The sequence below is a fragment of the Mauremys reevesii genome, linkage group 21, assembly GCF_016161935.1.
Source record: "Mauremys reevesii isolate NIE-2019 linkage group 21, ASM1616193v1, whole genome shotgun sequence".
NCBI classification, from domain to species: domain Eukaryota; kingdom Metazoa; phylum Chordata; order Testudines; family Geoemydidae; genus Mauremys; species Mauremys reevesii.
The window spans coordinates 12,453,306-12,471,647 of NC_052643.1; the positions used below are offsets into that span (position 1 = coordinate 12,453,306).

An 18,342-nucleotide genomic window follows, 5' to 3' on the forward strand; every position below is an offset into this window, starting at 1 on the left:
ATCCTTGATTAGATTACTTGGCACATAGTGTTTGGAGATTTCACCACATCAGTGACAATTGCTCCTTAAACAGTTAGGAAACAGGATTTCCATTACTGACAGCAGAGCAAGAGAGAGAGAGAATGAATGTGTGTGTATGACCTGATTTTGAAAAACCACTGTCAATGTGTCACTTCCCTTTTGTTTTCACCAGCAAAATTAAAGGCACAATCAATGCCAGTTAGACATATAAATACTTGATTTCCATTAACTGTGTACACAAATATTTGTGTGTGTTGGGGGGGAGGAGAGAACCAGATTTTAAAGCTTTGGACCATATCATGAAAATTCTTAGTACACCAAGATCGAGTGCCACCCATTCCCCTGGGAGTTTTATATTAGCAATACACAATATACACCCAAATATAACTGATCTCACAGAAAATACAATATAGTCAGGGCAGAGCGTATTTGAAGAAGTGGGTCCTGTGAGTCCTTGGTGGTTTCCCCAGGGTTCACCCGTTTTACAACTTTAACCCTCCTCGTCTCCACCATTACCTAGCCAAGAATCCAACGATTCCTTTGGAAGCATAGAAACGATGAATGCAACTCATTCAGTTTCTCTTCTGAGCAACACATGTTATTTCTTTCATCCGCTAAAGCTGAGTACTGCTTCTGCAGTACCCTCAGTCCGTGCTCCTGCAAATTCCACCATCCCTGTCTGCCATGAGAAACCATCACTATGAACTGATCTAAGATCTCACACCACCATTCTCGTAGGCCACTTGGTCTAAGTGTGCCAAACCCCAAACCCTTGTCATGGTGCACATTGCACTTCATGGGCTCCTCACAAGCAGCCCTTACACTCAGGCAAAGCCCCCAGTGAAATTTTCCCCTGAGTGAGGACTTCAGGACCTGGTTCTTAGACTTTTAACTGCAAGAAACCTGCAAGTTCTCTCCTGTGTCACTTGGCTGACAGAGAATCACTTCTGTTGGTGCTGGGATCTTCCATACTCAAAGCTACAATTCTGATTAGTTCAGAGACACAGAGGAGAACCTGCTGGGACTGCAGCGGGCTGCACCCGAGCCAGGTTTTACTGTAGGGTGGCAGGGCATGAGATTCAAAATCCTTGCTGGGAAGATGGGCTTTCTGAATGGTCTCCAGCCCTTAATCTCCATTGCCTGACCGCTTCCCCAGTACGCACAGGAAGAGCTCCCACCCGTTAGCCACAAAATCTGCCTGTGAGAAAAAAGAAGTAGCGGCTTAGGATGTATTCTACACACCCACACGTAGCCCTCTGCACAAACCACCGCTGAGAGGAACATGAATAATTGGTGCAGCAGGACGGGTGAGCATACGTGATGGCTGCCCTCCGGGCCAGTACACCAGGGATTTCCAGAGCTAAATGCAGGAGCTGCTACAGCTTGAGCGAAAGGGTCAAGGCGCTGTAGCTGGGGGCTGTAACGACTCATCTCCTCGGTGGATCAGCACAGAGGGGGACCGGTCACACACCAGTGAGTGAGTGACACATGGAAGCCACTGATGGGGCAATAGAGTCTCTATATAAACATCATTCCTGCTCCTCAAATGCCCCCCACAACTCTTGGTATAGGGGGCCGAGGCAAGCATTGGCCTTTTCATGGATTATTTGGGGAGGGGGAGGAGTCAGGTAGACAACTCAGCCCCTTCTCTCTTCACTGCACACAGGTGGGGGTTTTTGGTGAGTGTGTATGTTCTGCACCGTGGCAGAATTAAGCCCTACATGTGCTGTAAAGTAGACACAGAAAAGAGGGTAACAATAGCAGAGATGGCTTTTATTTGGAATAATGAATTGGGTGGGAGAGCTGTGGGTACAGTCTCACACCTCTATAATAATTCCTTTTCCATAAACTGTATCCTTCAGCCAGAAAATGGCAAATATTTGAAAACAAATATGTTTAATGTGTCAGGAGACTGGCCAGCGGCCACGAAACAAACAGTATGAACCCAGGACTGGGCCAGGCACTTAGGTCTTCCACCTTTGGAGGCAAAAGTTTGACTTCTAATAAAAACCATCAGCCAAAAATTCACTTTGTGATCGCCCTGGTCCCCTGAGGCCACCAGTGTCTGGAGGTTTTGCAGGGCTGACCAAGTGCCATGCCCATCTATGGCCCAGCATAACTGAGAATGAGAGAGTCATAATCCTAATCCCAAACTCTTTACCCGGGATTTATTCAGTCCTTGCTTTGGCAAAACTCCCAGTGGGCTTAATTCTGAAAATCTTCATTCACAACAGTCATTCCTTGCTCGTGTAAATTCCATTCCATCAAGTAAGGAGCTGGATTAAGGACTAAATTACAACCTGCATCTCTGGGCCACACCTGTCCCAGGGTTGGTCCTCTTTCCAGTCCATCCCATTGTATTGTCTCTGGCTGCTGACCCTTGGCGTGCCTGCCTTTGCTGTCCCTGACCCCCTCCTCTTTCTGCGCCTACCCACTCCTGGCCACAGCAGGAGCAAGTGGGTGCTGTTAATGACATTCCTGGACAACACACCCACCTTGCTGCTGTGCAAGGGGTCACAGATGTGAACTTTTTGACTGCAAGATGTTATCCTGTATTGAAGAACTAGAGATGGGCCAAACCCAGGATCTGAACGCTCCTGGACTTCGGGGAAATTCTGCTCTGGCTCCTGATCTGAATTATGGAGCTAATCTCCAAGGAAGGTATCAGATGTGGTTTACGCCCATAATGCTGGGTCACCAGTGGTAAGTGACATTTAGCATTAACAGGTTCATCTCTGTCTTCTTTGTTCACAGATTCCACATATTTAGGAAGCAGCAAGTTCAGGTGTATTTTCGGAAAGGAATTGCTGAAAATCATGGGCATTAAGAACAAATGCAGTAGGCAACCCTCCCCTTTCCCTCCTTCTGTTCTTTCTTCGTGCTTATTAGATGGCATAATAAATAATCAATAATAATAATAATAACAACAAATTGTGTTTGTTACATGCAAGTATAAGATACCCATCACCATAGTATCTGGGTGCAATTTCTAAGGTGTAAAGTTCAGTGTCTTAATATTTCCAAATTAAGGAGATGATAAACATAGGATTTTATTTTTCCAAATCCTTGGGTAGAAAACTCTGCTCTTCAAGAATTTTGTAACAAGATCCAGTCATAAGAGTAGAAAATAACAATAATTGATAGTTTCTATCCAAGTAATTTTTTAATTTTTCAGCTACCTCCTATTCCAGGGAAAGATGGAGGTTTTAATGTCAAAATTTGTGACTTTATTTAGGTTCTCATCTTTAGACAGTTTAGGCTATTCATTTGTATTATGGCCAAAGACCTTCCAAGCGGCCCAGTACTTTTATTTATGGTTTGATTCAGATTGTGATTGTTTAAATTTGATAATCTCTTAGAATCAGCCCTTCAACTGGCATAAATCAGTGAAATTCCAGTGGAGCTACATGGATTTACTCCAGTGGAAGAGCTCTCCAGCCATCATTTTTCTGATTTACTGGAAAACACAGAGGATATTATCCCACAGCTGCATTGTGGCTGTGCTCTGGTCCCACTGAAGTCAATATCAAAATTCCCATTGACAGGATCGGGCACTATATGAATAATGCCAAGACACTCCAGGTTCTCAGAGCATCAGACGTCTTTGCATTTATTAGGTTGCCTGGCAGCAGGGGTTCTGGAACAATGAGTGATCGGTTTTGGAAACTGTCATGGCATCAAGGTTCTATATCTGGTTTGTACAGAGAAGTAACAGGCAAACAGCCTTAGGTATGGTCGCTGAAATGCCAGGGCATTATTTCCCAGCGTTTTCTAATTGTTCAATACAATGATCCACCCTTGGTTATTATCTACTGGTACTATAATAGCACCTAGAGGCCTCTGTTGAGCTCAAAACCCCATTCCACTAAGTGCAGGACAGACACATAAGAGATAGTCTCTGTTACAAAGACCTTACAGTCTAGAACAATACACACAGTTGAGGGGATTAAAAATCATTATCCCCATTGCTGATATGGAGAACTTATGCACAGAGAGAATAAGTGACTCGCCCAGGGTCACACAGAAAATCTGTGGCAGAGGCAGGAATGGAACCTAGCTCTCCTGAGTCCTAGTCCAGTGCCTCACCCACAAGACTGTCCTTCCCAAAAGGGCCCAAAGTTAGAATTATGCCTGCCGATCACTGGCACTAGATACCAGCCTCGTCATTCTCTCCAGGAAATCGCACTGCAGCTCTTGAAGACAGGGCCGATCTCATTAGCTTTGTTCTGAAAATCATTATTATCCCCTGCCAGTTCATCAGCATCTGAGCCTTAGCATCTGAGAATAAGTAACAGAACCATGGCAAGCCCTGACCTGATTAGCTACCAGTCTGAAGCTGGCTGAACGTTTCTCATTCCCACCCACACAACTCCTACAGTCGTGTCACCGCAATTAATTTGTGCCGTTCCATTTCCTGGCCGCCTATCACTGAGAACGGGACCTCAGAGCTGTCACTTTCTGCATGCGCAGCGAAATTCTATAGGCTTCAAGCAGACTCATGATCATCTGCTTCAAAGCGTGGTTAGCCTAGCTAGAGTCAATGTCGTAATGTAGTGGCTTATTCTTCACCCCCAACCTGTGCAAAACTCCCGCCAACTTTGTGGTCCTGAATTTCTGATATGAATAATTGAGTTATAGGCATTTTTATGGCCCCATCGCTATAATACCTGGGAACCTTCCAACATTAACGAATGTATTCTTGCAACACCTGCTAAAATAGGGAGGTGCCATTCTCCATTTTATAGCTAGAGAAACTGAGGCATAGAGGGATGAAGTGACTTGCCCAAGATCATATAGGGACTCTGTGGCAAACCTAGGAATTGGACTCAAATCTCCTGAGTCCCAGCTGAGTGCGTTAACCATAAAACTTTGCATTTACTCTAATCCCTGTGAATACTGAGTAAGACTGTTACCATAGGCCAATGCAGATTTAGGAGAAGTTTTTCCTGTAAATCTCTGCCTTGTTCTAGTTTTTTTTTATTTTATTTTGTTCACACACCCAAATATATGCCGTCAGTTTAATATCCGATCCCTCTTCTATCTAGGGACCATGCCCTGCACTGGCCATTGAATAGATTGGACGATCTAACAGCATATGTGCTTTTCCATTGCTAGCTTCTGCTGAGATAGTGCTTTTGATAGAGAAGACCTCGCTGGCCTGGCTCAAGTCTCCCTCTTTCTAATTCTTGCAGCTGCTTCCAGCGCATCTGAAGTGGAGCTGGTGGATGAAGCCAAGTCCAAAATAGATCAGCCGGAAGACAAGAAGCTGGAGGAGCCTCAGTCATCAGGGCCGTTCTTTTACATTGGCGGTGCTAATGGGGCTGGACTGTAAGTCATTCTTCTCCCCAGAGACTTCTGTGTAGTTAGATTAATAGATTTTAAGGCCAGCAGGGACTATTATGATCATGTAGTTTGATCGTCTGCAAAGCATAGGCCTTAGTCCCTCCCCTTGCTAATCTCTGCAGTATCAAGCCCATAACTTCAGTTTAGCAATAGCACGTCTTTTCGAAAGACATCCAGTCTTGATTTCAATACTGCAAGTGATGGAGAATCTACCCTGGCACTCGGTAGTTTGTTCCCATGGTTAAGTATCACTGTTTATAAACTGAGCCTCTCTCTAGTCTGAATTTGTCTTGCTTCAACCTCCAGCCACTGGATGTTGTTATACCTTTTCCTGCCAGCTTCAAGCGCTGACTACTATCCGAAATCTATTCCCCTGCAGGTATTTGATCACAGCCTACAGATCACCTCCTAATCTTCTCTTTGATAAACTAAATAGATTGAGCATCTTAAGCCTCTCACTAGAAGACATTTCCACCCCCCGACCTCAAGTCATTCTTGTAACTTTCCAATTTGCCAACATCCTTTTTGAGTTGCAGTCACCGGAACCTGACACAGAATAGGAGCAAACTCTGGGGCCCTGTCCCGCTCCTTGCTGCAGTTCCGTGGGCTTTCCCCATCAACTCTTCAGGTGCCACCACACTGAGTTTACAAACACATTCAGTTTTTCCAGAGGCTACTTAGCTGTTCTCTCTTCCCCCTCATTTCTGAAGTCTTAGGCAGAGAGATTTCTTGCCAAGCCACCCACTGCACAGAGGAATCAGGGCTCCCACAGGTACCATTTCCCTCCTAATTGAAATAGCCCCATTTGATCAGCTCAGCCTTCATTAACGAGGCCTGTACCACCATCATCGTCGCCTCTCAAAAACCCCAGGACAGTCCCGCAAGGATACACTTTAATTGACTACAGAGGGGAGAAGCCCCCTCTCCCCCACCTCAGGGCTTGTAGGTGTTGTTGAGTCAGCCCTCTAGGGACAATCTCAGGGAACTGAAGGACTCTGAGCTAATTCACTCTTCATTAAAAGCAGTGGCTGCTTTGCTATTTTATTCTCCACGCAGGGTGAGTGTCTACTGCAGGAGCAAAGGCTGGCAGCGTATCCATGACAACAAAAGGGAGGATTACAAACTGAAATGGTGCGAGACCAAGAGCCGAGAGACCTATTACAACTTCAAAGAAGGTAAGAGGTCAAAGTGGTGGCGGGGAGAGCGAGGGAATACTGGACTCACAGAGCTACAAGGAGGAGGAGGATTTGGGTTCCCTGGCAGGGCAGCGTTACAGGAGCAACGGACACAGAACTGAACTCAGAGCTGTTTTGCAGCAGCTGGGTGAAGAGAACATTAAAGCTGCCTTTCAACCAAGCGGGTGAAGCCTTGGTGGAAAAGATGCCGCTGTGATTGCTCAGACACCATGGTGATGGGGGCAGTATAAAGATGCAGACCCAGAGAGCGAGCATCACGTTGGTACTGCCATGGGTGGATTGCATTCTTATCTGTCAAGCTGCAAACTCAATCCAATATTATATCCATAGAGCACCAAATGACCAAACTAGGCGATGCGCCCAGCCTTCTAGGCGGAGACAGGAAAGACACTTTCCCGAGCATTTCTCATGCATTTGATCCAATATACGGTGCATTTGTGCAGTGAAACGATTGTTCTGCACACACCCCAAGCCCAGCTATTTCTGGCTGTACTGAGATTAGTCCCAAACTACGCCACTCCAGGATAATAGGCATATTTTGCATCATACTGCTGCACCTTTTGTGTAAGGACCTCCAAGTGCTTTACAAAAGGTGGCCATTATTACTGCTGGTATAGCACCAGGGAAGCTGAGGCACAGAGGAGCTAAGTTGGAACCTTCTAAAATGGTGTGTGCTTTGTCCTCTATGAAGTAAATTGCTGAATTTGCTCTTCATTTCACTGCTCCCTCTCCTATCTACTCTTCTTTCACCCCCTGCATACACTTCTCTTATGCCTGATCTCCACTCCCCTTGGGCATGCTGCCAGCTAGCTGGTCCTCTCCCCACCACTCATGGCTCGTTGATCCAGGCGTACTGGTATCTCTAGTCCCTGAGAATCTCTGTTCCTCTCATTGAGCAGTGGCCCCTCCTCATTCCCAGCTGCACTGATGAGTTTGAAAACATGTGCTAGCCACTGGGAAATGAAATCAGACAGTTCTCCACAGCCCATCAAGTGCTCTGCAAATCACAGATTGATACCACTGGCCTAGGAGACTTGCCTAAGCTAGCACAGGGGGCAACTCAGATCTGCTGCCTCCCAGTCTCTTGCTCTTACTAAGAGACAGTCCCACACCTGAACTCTTTTCAAAGTCACACTGTGCTGTGGGCGGGCCCTGGCAGTGCAGCTCCTCAGACCAGGGGACAAGTTGTCTTCTGGTGTAACTTGGTTTACCCTCCCCTGAGGTCAAGGGAGCAGATCTACTTCATGCCAGCTGAGAAACTGACCCTCAGGAGGGCTGGGTGTTTCAGAAGGGGAGCCTTGCATACATACTTGCTGCCCTTAAATGGGACTTGAATGATCAGAAAGAAAAGAAAGGAAAGAAAGGAAGCCCCCTTACAAGGGTTTAGATACCAAGGAGCCCTGAAAACTCTAAATCTCCCTGTAAAGATCAGGCTGAGCACTCCGTGGCTCTCCCTGGCCTAGAGATAAAGCTAATCAGCAGAACCAGGCTTCTTGGGGCCCAGCCAAACTCCCCACAGGAAGAGCCTGAAACTAAGAATTCACAAAGGCCTCCTTGAGCCTGGTGCCTGATCAGATTTCACCCCAAAGAGAGGGGCTTTGTACAGCCAACATGCAAACTAGTGGCTGGAGGGCTTTTCCCAGACCCTCCCTCTGAGTGCACCCAGCCCCTCCCTTTTAAAGTCTGGGTGCTGGGGAATTAATACACTGCAGCTGGCCCAGCAATCCTTCTGCTTAGGGTCTGCAGCTGTGCTCATTCCTTCAGACAGCACCAGAGTGGGTTAACCCTTTCCCTGCCAATCCATGGGCAGGGTCTGGACATGCCACTGCAGTTACAGTGGGGACGTGTGCCAGCTATTTGGCCAGATTATGCCATTAAAGCACAGCCCTGTGGCAGGGGATGTGGGAGGGGGCCACACTGCAGGGGGGAGCCTTTGCAGGCTAGAATTCCTCCTGGCCCCTGGACAGCAGTTCCACTAGCCTTGGACAGGGGCAGAGTGCATGGTCTAGGATGCCACATCTCTGCCGGCAGGTGCATGGATAAGAGGGCAGGAGACATTGTGCCACCTTCACCCTGGCCCTCCCCACGTGCGCCACAGCCCAGCACGCTACCTGCATTATCTAGTCACCCTATGGCTGTCCCCTGAACGGGGGTACCAGGGAGGAAGGGAGGGGACAGGAAAGTTCCTTCCCCACATTGGGAACCGACACAGGGACCAGAGACAACCTGGCCCCGTGTATATAACAGTATCAGCATTGCAGTATAAGTGGCAACCTGGGCAGCTGTTACCGTGGCAAAGCAAACTCACTCAAGAATAAGAAGTGTTTTGAGACCAGGCTGTGTGGCCCATGAAGGTTACGTTTTGTTTTCTAATGCAGGTGAACAGCTTCTCTACCAGATCCCCAACAATAAGGTCCTCACTACTAAGATTGGCCTTTTGAGCAACCTGAGGGAGTATGAGCGGGTGATGAACAAGATAAGCAAGCACTTGAATGCCAAGTAAGGACTGCACATCCCTTTGGGCATTACACAGCCGGAATATAGAAACTTGTGCCACTTGGGAGAGGTACCATATAAAGGAGAAGTTGGACAGATGGTCACCTTGTTGATGGGATGAGAAGTCATCTGGTAGAGATGGGCTTGTGAGACTCATCCTGGAAATCTTTGGTTTCTCCACCCTGTGACTAAAACTGATCTCTGATTAAGCTCTGATGAAACTCCACCCTCTACATTGATCTTAGAACTTTTCAGAATCATTAAGCCAGAGGTATAAAAGCCATGGCGGAGGACGGGAGGAGGGATTTTTTTATTTTATTTTCTTTTTTGAGCCTTGAAGGAGTAAATTATAAAAATGAATACAGCTTTTATCTATACCTGGGACTGTAGAACTGCCTGATCCCCAAAGGTACCAGTTGTAATGAATCCCCCCATGAAAGATGAGATGGGAACTCCCAAAACTCTAAAGCATTTTGTAAATATCAGATACAGCACATTACCACCTCTGCTGCAGTATTATCTGTACCGCAAAGAACCTCTGCCATGCTTACCTGAGGCCCTGTCCGGTAGTTTGCAGCAAACCTAGTGTGCAAAGGGCATCATCAAGGCCAACAGAAATTCTGTAGAGCTTAAGGAAACATTTGGCCATATCTTAGCGTATATTCTCCAGCATTCCCTCCTGGGACTTCTTCCATTATTCAGATTTGGAGGAGAAGCTCTAGTTTTGCCCAAATCCTTGCCTACCTCTGATAAATAGTCAATATTGATTTACAAGCTGCTGCATGTCCCAAAGTCTTGAAGAGCTTGATGCAATATTACTAGGGATGGGCTCGAGACCCAGAAGTCAGATCCAGATTTGAACTTTCCCAAAAGTTGGACTCTGGGGTTGAGAGCCAGGCTCGCCTCTAGAGGTGATCAAGAAAAAAATTATTATTGTGAGTAAAAAGCCTTCCCCAATGGAAATAAAAGAGTTCAGGGGAAGAGACAAGGAAAAAAATCCATAACCCAAGTCTACAGTAAGATGTGCCCCCCACCTCTTGTCTGATGAGAACTCAATGGCTCAGGAAAGGTTTTTTGGTTTATGGTAGGTTCTCCCACAGGATACTGAAGATGGAAGACTTCTTCCCAGAATCCTTTCGGCTGGACATAAAAGATGAGAGAGAAGCTTTCTTTGAACTTTACAAAGGTGACTAGTCTTTGCACGTTAGCGGCCAATGATGAGGTCAAGTGTTCTGGGAGAAACGTTTTGTAGATGGCTTAGTGATCCCAAAGTAATTATGAAAAAGCAAACAATAAATGAGAGGCTTCCCTGCCCCCCCTTTGCTCCCCAGTACCTGCCCACTCCTTCAAGTACCCCAGAAATCCCTGGTGTTTTAGCAAGGTGCCTTTGGCTTCTCTGACCTGCCCAAGAATCAGTCACGCTACAGCTCCCAGCAGTCATTTCAGCCTCTTTTCTGGAATATCACTAGGGCTAGAGAGTGAACAGTAAATGTCCTGAATCTCCATGAATATCAGCAACATGTGGCAGGTTTCTAAGGTGCCACAAGTACTCCTGTTCCTTTTGCAACATGTGGGATATTCATCTAGACCCGAATACTGCTGACAAGTGGGCTACTCAGAGAACGTGACTCACTCGACCCCAGTTTCTCTGACACGTAGCCCAGATATGCCCCTTCAACATTCAGATTGTTTTGATTGGCCCAGAAGTTCCCCACCCCACTGTCTCTAGCGATCTGTCAGCTGCCTTATCGGTATCTTCTTGCACAATATCCCCTCCTCCAAGCTGTCCAAACCCTGGAGACAGAGTCTTGCCTTGGGCAGTGTCAGACAGAGGCTCCTGCCAACTTTCTCCCTTCTGCTGTTCCCTTGGCCATCATCACTAGGCATCATCACCAGCGCTTTTCTTTGCCCACTCGCTTCTCCAACACACCAGCAAAAGCATCCCGGAGGCCGGCTGCAAATGCACTTGAAGGCCCCATCATTCAGGAGGTGGAATCAAAGTCCAGTCTCCAAAGCTAATGAAGTAGGGAGGGAACTGGTACAGCTGAACAAAGCCTTCCCAGCTGGTAGCGGTGCCATTTCCTCGACATTCTCAGCTGCTGCATGCCCAGCAGACAGTACTGAATTAGGGACTTGAACTCAGACCCCTGTAGAGGAAGCGATTACCTGCCATCAGGCTGCCCCAAGGTAACCTCAAAGTAGCTAATGTATCCTGGCACTGAGCTATCATGGTAGAGCTGAGACCAACTGGCAAAACCCAGCTCCAGATCTTAAATGACACCAAAGCTTGGGAGTGTGCAGATCTTATGTTAGCTCCAGGCCCTTCTTTATTTGCGTGATATGATATTTAAATATATATTCAAATGAGAATGTTTCAGCGCCCATTAATTGAGCATGTTGGTATCTCGGGATAATGTACAGTATCCATAACTATGCTGTAATCTAATAGACTCTTTCTTGTCTGCAGACAAACAGATTTGGATCTGCAAACCCACCTGCTCCAACCAAGGGCGAGGAATTTTCCTGCTTAAAAATCAAGCAGGTGTCAACTCGCTTCAGGCCAAGCTCCAGAGCATCGAGGAAGATCCTCTGTACAAGAAGGTGCCATACAAAGCTCCCCAGGCAAGAATAGTGCAAAGGTAGAGAATGCAGCAGGCGGGCACTCCATTGCATCCATTTGCAGTCCAGCTATTGCTGGTGACAAAGGGGAAGAAGGGTGCTCCCATGATGTTGGTGCAGAACTGCAAGCTGAAAGAGCTGGGTTCCCCTCCTGAATCTGCCACAGACATGCTCTGTCAGTTTGGGTCTATTGCTTTACTTCACGTCACTTCTCTTGGCCAAATCCAGAGCCCCTTGCTCATTTTCCGCTCAGACCTTTGTAAGGGAAACTCCCTCTGATTTCAGCTTGGAAACTGAAAAAGAACTGGGTCTGGCGCTCTCCGCCCCTGTGTCATCCAGTCCCCTGAAGGTTAATGTTTCTGAAAGCGTCTGCCTGAGCACTGACATGTTTGAGATCACCTCTATGGGCCTGATCCAGTGCTCCAAGAATTCAATGGAAAGGTGCCAGCTGACCTCCATGGGCCTTATTGACCTTAATGACTTGAATTCCTTCATAGCTGTTTGATGGCTCACACCATCTCTTCTCAGTGGCCTAGGACTCACTCTGCTTTGTGGGTAGAGGGCTATTTCTCAGCTGAGCCTGTTTCAACACCTTCACATCTGACATTTGGAGATAGATCATCACCATCAAACAGGAGATTTGAGATGATCTCTATCTGACAATGTAAGAATCACTTCCAAAGGCCAAATGCTATAGCTTCATACATGACAAAAGCCTTGTAGAGAACCATTTGAATTAGGTATTATCCCAGCTTGTTACACCATGCCAAGATTTCACACACCGTACAGCCGCAGCATCTGTGCCACCCATTCTATGCCTCCTATATATCTGTTGTAGTCTGCCTGGGTAGCTGTGAGCTTCTTGACCTGAAACAGGAACTGCTATTGTAGATACTCATGGCCGGTAGTCGAAAGAGACGTGCTTTCTTTGTAAGAACTTCACAGCTAACTATATATTTTTAAGCCGAAGCCCAGAGAGTCTCTGGCTACCAAATGTTATTGCTGTTTCCTTCTGATGTCTCTGCAAGTGTCATATTCCAGGGCACTGCAATAACACCATACAGCTTTCTTTTGTCTAGCATCTCTCTTATCAGCTGCATCCCAGAATGCTTTGCAGAGTTGAATAACACAGCTGTGGCAGAAGGAGAGTGAAGTTAGACTAGCAGAAGCAATGGAGAAAGTTTTCAGCTGAGATTTGAAAAGCGATGGCAAGCTGATGAGGTGGACAGGTGCCAGAAGGAACACAAAGCAGGAGCTGTGGAGAAGCAAGCTCTTCCCCGGTCTCTGTGTAGGGACACAAGGAATAAGGACCTAAATAAAGAGATCCCAGCCCACATACAAACAGCAGCCACCATTCAGCAAGGTCTGAGTTAGATTTCTAACTATCAGTACAGTGAACCCCATACAAGAGGCCCTTCCTTGGTAATCTCCCATTCTAAGGCATGGCTCCAAACTGTCCCCAGAAATAAAGGGGGGGGGTGTTTCAAAAGCACTCAGCAGTGGCTTAGTGCCTATGTTCCCACAGAAGTCAACGGGAGTCATTTTAATAGGAGCAGAAACAAAGCCAACCCTGAGAGCCTGTGAAAATCCACACCCATAATACACAACTCGGTCCCCTCTTTATTAGACACATCCGTATCCAACCAATATTTGTTGGTCCCTTGAGTGGTCACATAAGACAAGGTCCATTCCATTTTGCTGATGGTGCTCGAGAATTATTGTTATTATTATTTGCATTACCATAGTTCTTATGAGCCCTAGTCTTGACCCAGGACTCCATTGTGCTAGGCACGGTACGAACACAGAACAAAATATGATCCCTGCCACAAAGAATCCAGAATGGGCATGTGCCCAGACGGATCCAGATAAGAGTTCTTCACTGCATAATCTTTCTACTGACTCACCCTGTGTCCTTAGGCAACTCACTAAGCTGCTCTCGGTTCCCCGTCTTTGAAATAAGGATAGGAAATACTCAGCTCCCAAGTGAGAGCTGGGTCGATTAATTCATTGATTTTTCTAAAGTGCCTTGAGCTTTGTGAATGAGATGCACTACAGAGGTGCAAAGTATTGTGATTGTTTTTATAATGAGCTGCAAGTCACAGACACCCCTCCTGGCTTTCATGGGACAGCCTGGATTCTAAGTGGTTGTTTGGTTCAGTAATCTTGAAGCTAGGCTTCCAGGGCACTTCAAGCATCCCAATGACCAATACTACATTATCATGACATAATATAGTGTGATCAAGGTGTGACATGCGATATACTAAGGGCATGACAAATTTATCATAATGTGACATTAGTGTGTTCCATCATGGTGCTGTTTGCATCACCTCACCATCAAACATTCTGATATTACAGCTTAGCAACTTTATCCCAGAAAGTTGAGAACACAAAACTCCAACCTTCCCAGTCAACTCAAGCAATTAGTCCGTTTTATCTTTGTCAGACTATTATGATAAATCTCTCTATACAGGAGGTATTAGCTGGTCTAGTTGGGGTGGACAGGAGAGCCTTATAAGAGGGCAAGTCTGAACTGCCAGCCCTTCTGTGGTAGGACAGGTATGTGTATGTAGTAGCTGGCACATAGAAGCAGAGGAATTGATAGCCTGGATCAAACCCAAGGTCCATTTGTCCGGTATCCTGTTTCCAACAGTGACCAATATCACATGATTCAGAGGAAGCTGTAAGAACCCTAAAGTAGCACATGAGGGGTAATCTGCCCCCCACATTAGGTCTCATCCTCATAGACTTTAAGGCCAGAAGGGACCACCATGATCATCTCGTCTGACCTCCTGGACATCTCAGATCACAGAACCTCACCCACCCTCTCCTGTAACAGACCTATGACTTCTGGCTCTGTTACTGAAGTCCTCAAATCTTGATTTAAAGACTTCAAGTTACAGAGAACCCACTATTTCAATCTAGTTCAAACCATTGCCCAATGCTGCAGAGTAAGGTCCTCTGCCAACCTGACCTGAGGGAAAATTCTTTCCCGACCCCAAATCCTGATCTCCAATAGCGAGAGACTGGCTTAGGGATGAGGTTTATCATGCCGTCCAAAAATGTTGTTAGTTTTAACTGTTAGAACTCTGGGTATCCTTGTTATCCACGTAAATGTCCACTCCCCTTTGGTGAGAAGGGACCACGTAGTGTTCCTAAATGATATCACTCCGGCGATGGCCGTGTGTGATGGGTTCTTTGTATACAAATGCAAACTCTGTATACTCTCCAGTAAATATTAGTCACCTTTAATTCCCTCCCACTCTGCAAATGTGGCATAAGCTTTTATTCCTTTAGTGTTCAAATGCTCAGCTTCTCTTCCTGCAATTTCACTTTGCGTCCTAACAGTGCCCTCTGCTGTCAGTGTCCACAAAGAAATGTTGGTTTAGACCATAAGATGAATGGGTTTGTTTTGTCATGTGTAATGAGACTATGGAGTTTTTAAACCAACTAGAAAACTCAGCATGAACGGGACAGCTGTGCTGCCAGTGGGGAGGGGGAGGGCGAGCTGATTTATCTGGACATGTCAAGAAATTTAATCTTTCACTTTCTACCTTCTGCAATGTGTCCCTTGTTTTCAGGCAGGCAGAAAAGAAACTCTCCACTACACCATGCTGCCCAAAATTCCCCTTCTGGGAACTGCCCCAAGTCCTACAGCAGAAGGGGGCGGGGCGGCGGGGGCTAGCCTGTTATTCTGGCTATATTAATTCCATTAAGCAGCTGATTCAGTGGTCTGTCCTGAATATAATTCATAGATTTCATGGCCAGAAGGGACAATTGTCTAGTCTGCCCTCCTCTATAGCACAAGCCATAGAACTCCCCCAAAATAATGCCTAGAGAAGATAATATAGAAAAAACATCCCAGCTTGCTTTAAAAATTCCAGCGATGCTGAATCCATCACAACCTTTGATGAATTGTTCCAACGGTTAATTATTCTCACTGTTAAAAATGTATGTCTTATTTCCAGTCTAAATCTGACTAGCTTCAGCTTCCAGCCATTGGACCTTTCTCTGCTAGACGGAAGAGCCCATTATTAAATATTTGTTCCCCATGTAGCTATTTATAGACTGTAATCAAGTCACCCTATAACTTTCTTCTCTGTTAAGCTAAAAAGACTGAGCTTTTGGAGTCTATCACTATGAGGCAGGTTTTCTAATCCTTTAATCATTCTCGGGGCTCTTCTCTGAACTCTTTCCAATGGGAGTTAGACACGTAACTACTTTACTGAATCTGGGCCTTAGTTTTTAATGGGACAGCATCTCTCAAGATTCGTCCCTGGGTAGCTGTAATGTTACTGTACCTTAGTTATTTGAGTAACTCAGTGAGAGCTAGAGTTTGTAGCAGCACGGCCACGTCCATGGTGGGACTGAATTGTGACATCGCTATCAACGGATGTTAATGTCACTAAAAGCCATCAGAGCTTGGGGACACGAATAGGATGAGAGTTGAAGTGTTGTCTGTTATGGAAAATGACTTTCTGTAATTGCCCCCATCACTTTTTTAACCAACCTGCTCTATTTACAAGTTAAGAGATGGGTGTTTTTCTAACTGCCTACCTCGCAAATGCAACCTCACAGCTAAAAGTCTAGAGGGTTTCTTCCTAGCTCAAACCTGGTCAGCCTATTTGACAGGCCTGTTGATGATGCACGAGCTAGAAAAGAATCCATGTCACTCGCACTGTGGCGGTTCAACGCAGTTGAGAGATGCTAAAGTGCTAATATATTGTAGTGAGTAAAGTCAGCGGCTGCGATATGACGCTGAATACATATGCAAGCCATAGATCTGATGAGTGGAATGATGCCGCTTTCACACGGTTGCTTTTCAGAGCAGAACTACACTTTAGGGGACAGAGAGAGAGAAGGTGGGTGAGGTAGTATGTTTTACAGAACCAACTTCTGTTGGTCGAAAGCTTGTCTCACTCATCAACAGAAGTTCATCCAATCAAAGATATTACCTCACCCACCTTGTCTCTTAAATATCCTGGGGCTGACATGGCTACAACTACTCTGAATACTTTAAGGGACATTGTTATTTACACACAGAGGGACCTGCATCTGCACTCCTCACTCAAACCACTCTCCCATTTGACTCCACTGGGAGTTTTGCCTGAGCACGGATGACTGGATCGGGCCCAAATGTCAACAGAAGTGAGGGGAAGGGAAATATCGGACAAGAAAGTAGCAGTTTAGTGGGTCATTTGGTTTTGTTCATCAGCTTTCAGCTTCTGTTAAACTTAATCTTTTTGGGTAGCCTCTCACGCCCATTGATCTAAAGCCGTACTTGTGGAGTAAAGTGATCAGAGGCTGATCCTGTGTCAACTGAAATCAACGGCAATGCTCCTAGTGACTTCCAAGGGCACAGGAGTGAGCTGTTAGCTCCCCATGCTACAGCCCTTCATGCCCTATCTTGATGTCGCATCTTGCACTCTCTCTCTGGCAGGTATATCCAAAAGCCTCTGCTCCTAGAGGGGAAGAAGTTTGATGTCCGTTCTTACCTCCTCATTGCCTGCACGGTGCCTTATGTATTATTTTTCGGCCATGGCTATGTCCGACTTACCTGCACACACTACGATGCCACTTCCGATGACCTCACTGCTCATCTGACCAATCAGGTAAACTGAAACTAAATCCATCTATCCACCCTGTGTGATCTGATTGGATGGTGCCAGGAGGTCCCCTTTGTGCCCATAGTCCGGTAAAATGATGGACTAGAGGTGTCACTATTAGCAAGTGGGGAAGTTGATTTAGGTGCATGCTGGGAGGCAGTTCTGACAGAGACGGGACTCCCAAAAACAAGAGGTGAGAGGCTGCCGATGTGGTTCATGAGTATGTGACTCTAGCACTTTGGCTGGTATGGGAGTGATTGGATCAGGATCACAAATGCATTATGGCCAAATGGACAGGGTTCTGGATTTGGATTCTGTTCTCTGCCACTGATCGGCTACGTGATCTTAGGTGAGACAGTCCCCCTCTCTGGGTCTCTTTTCCCTTAGTCTGTCTTGGGTATGCAGATCGTAAGCTCTTTGGGACAGGGACAATATGTCCCTTGCCCGATATGGGACCTTGGTCGCTGGTGCTACCATAATTCAAATAAATAATAATCATGCAGCATGCAAAAGTGTCTTTAATAAAGCATGTCTCTGGCTAGCTCTTGGAATTAAACCTTGATCTTTGCCAGCTTTGCTACCTGCGAGTGAGATCCTTGCACTGGGCTCTGTTATCTGCCAAACGTCCATCCCACCCTCTCTCCTGCTAGTAACAACCCCTAAGAGGGGCAGAAGCTTCCTGTGAATGGAGAGGCAGAGGGATAGGAGGGGGAACAGGACAAGCTATTGAGACTCTCAGGGGAGGGGAGGAATTGGATCCAGGCTGTGAAGGGGCATCCTGGTAGGTCCTACGGCCATTCCTATGGCATTTCGATAGCAGCTGGTGCCCAGTGCCCGGTGATTGGCACCTTGACCTCTGCCCAGGTTTTGGTGCCCTCTCCTGTCCCCCACGTGCCCATGTGGTTGGTGCACTTACTTCTGCCCCTCCCCTAAGATGGGTGTCTGTGCCAGGACCCACAGCAGCTAGAAGGCAGGACCCAGGCTGGGCCAGGGAGTCCTACTTGCTCCCTGGTGGCTGGCCCAGTCTCACGTGCTGCGGTGGCTGCTCCAGTCCCTCCTTCAGG

At 46.5% G+C, this 18,342-nt stretch overlaps 1 protein-coding gene across 1 annotated transcript in view; it reads left to right on the forward strand.

Moving 5' to 3' along the window:
* The window catches only part of TTLL10 (tubulin tyrosine ligase like 10), a 193,303-nt gene that overhangs the window by 160,332 nt on the left and 14,629 nt on the right, over positions 1-18,342 (forward strand). The window contains exons 7-12 of the mRNA XM_039509034.1: positions 5,214-5,349; positions 6,421-6,539; positions 8,939-9,059; positions 10,157-10,242; positions 11,524-11,695; positions 17,113-17,284. Coding sequence (XP_039364968.1) covers positions 5,214-5,349; positions 6,421-6,539; positions 8,939-9,059; positions 10,157-10,242; positions 11,524-11,695; positions 17,113-17,284 — 806 coding nt within the window. The remainder of the gene's footprint in view (positions 1-5,213; positions 5,350-6,420; positions 6,540-8,938; positions 9,060-10,156; positions 10,243-11,523; positions 11,696-17,112; positions 17,285-18,342) is intronic.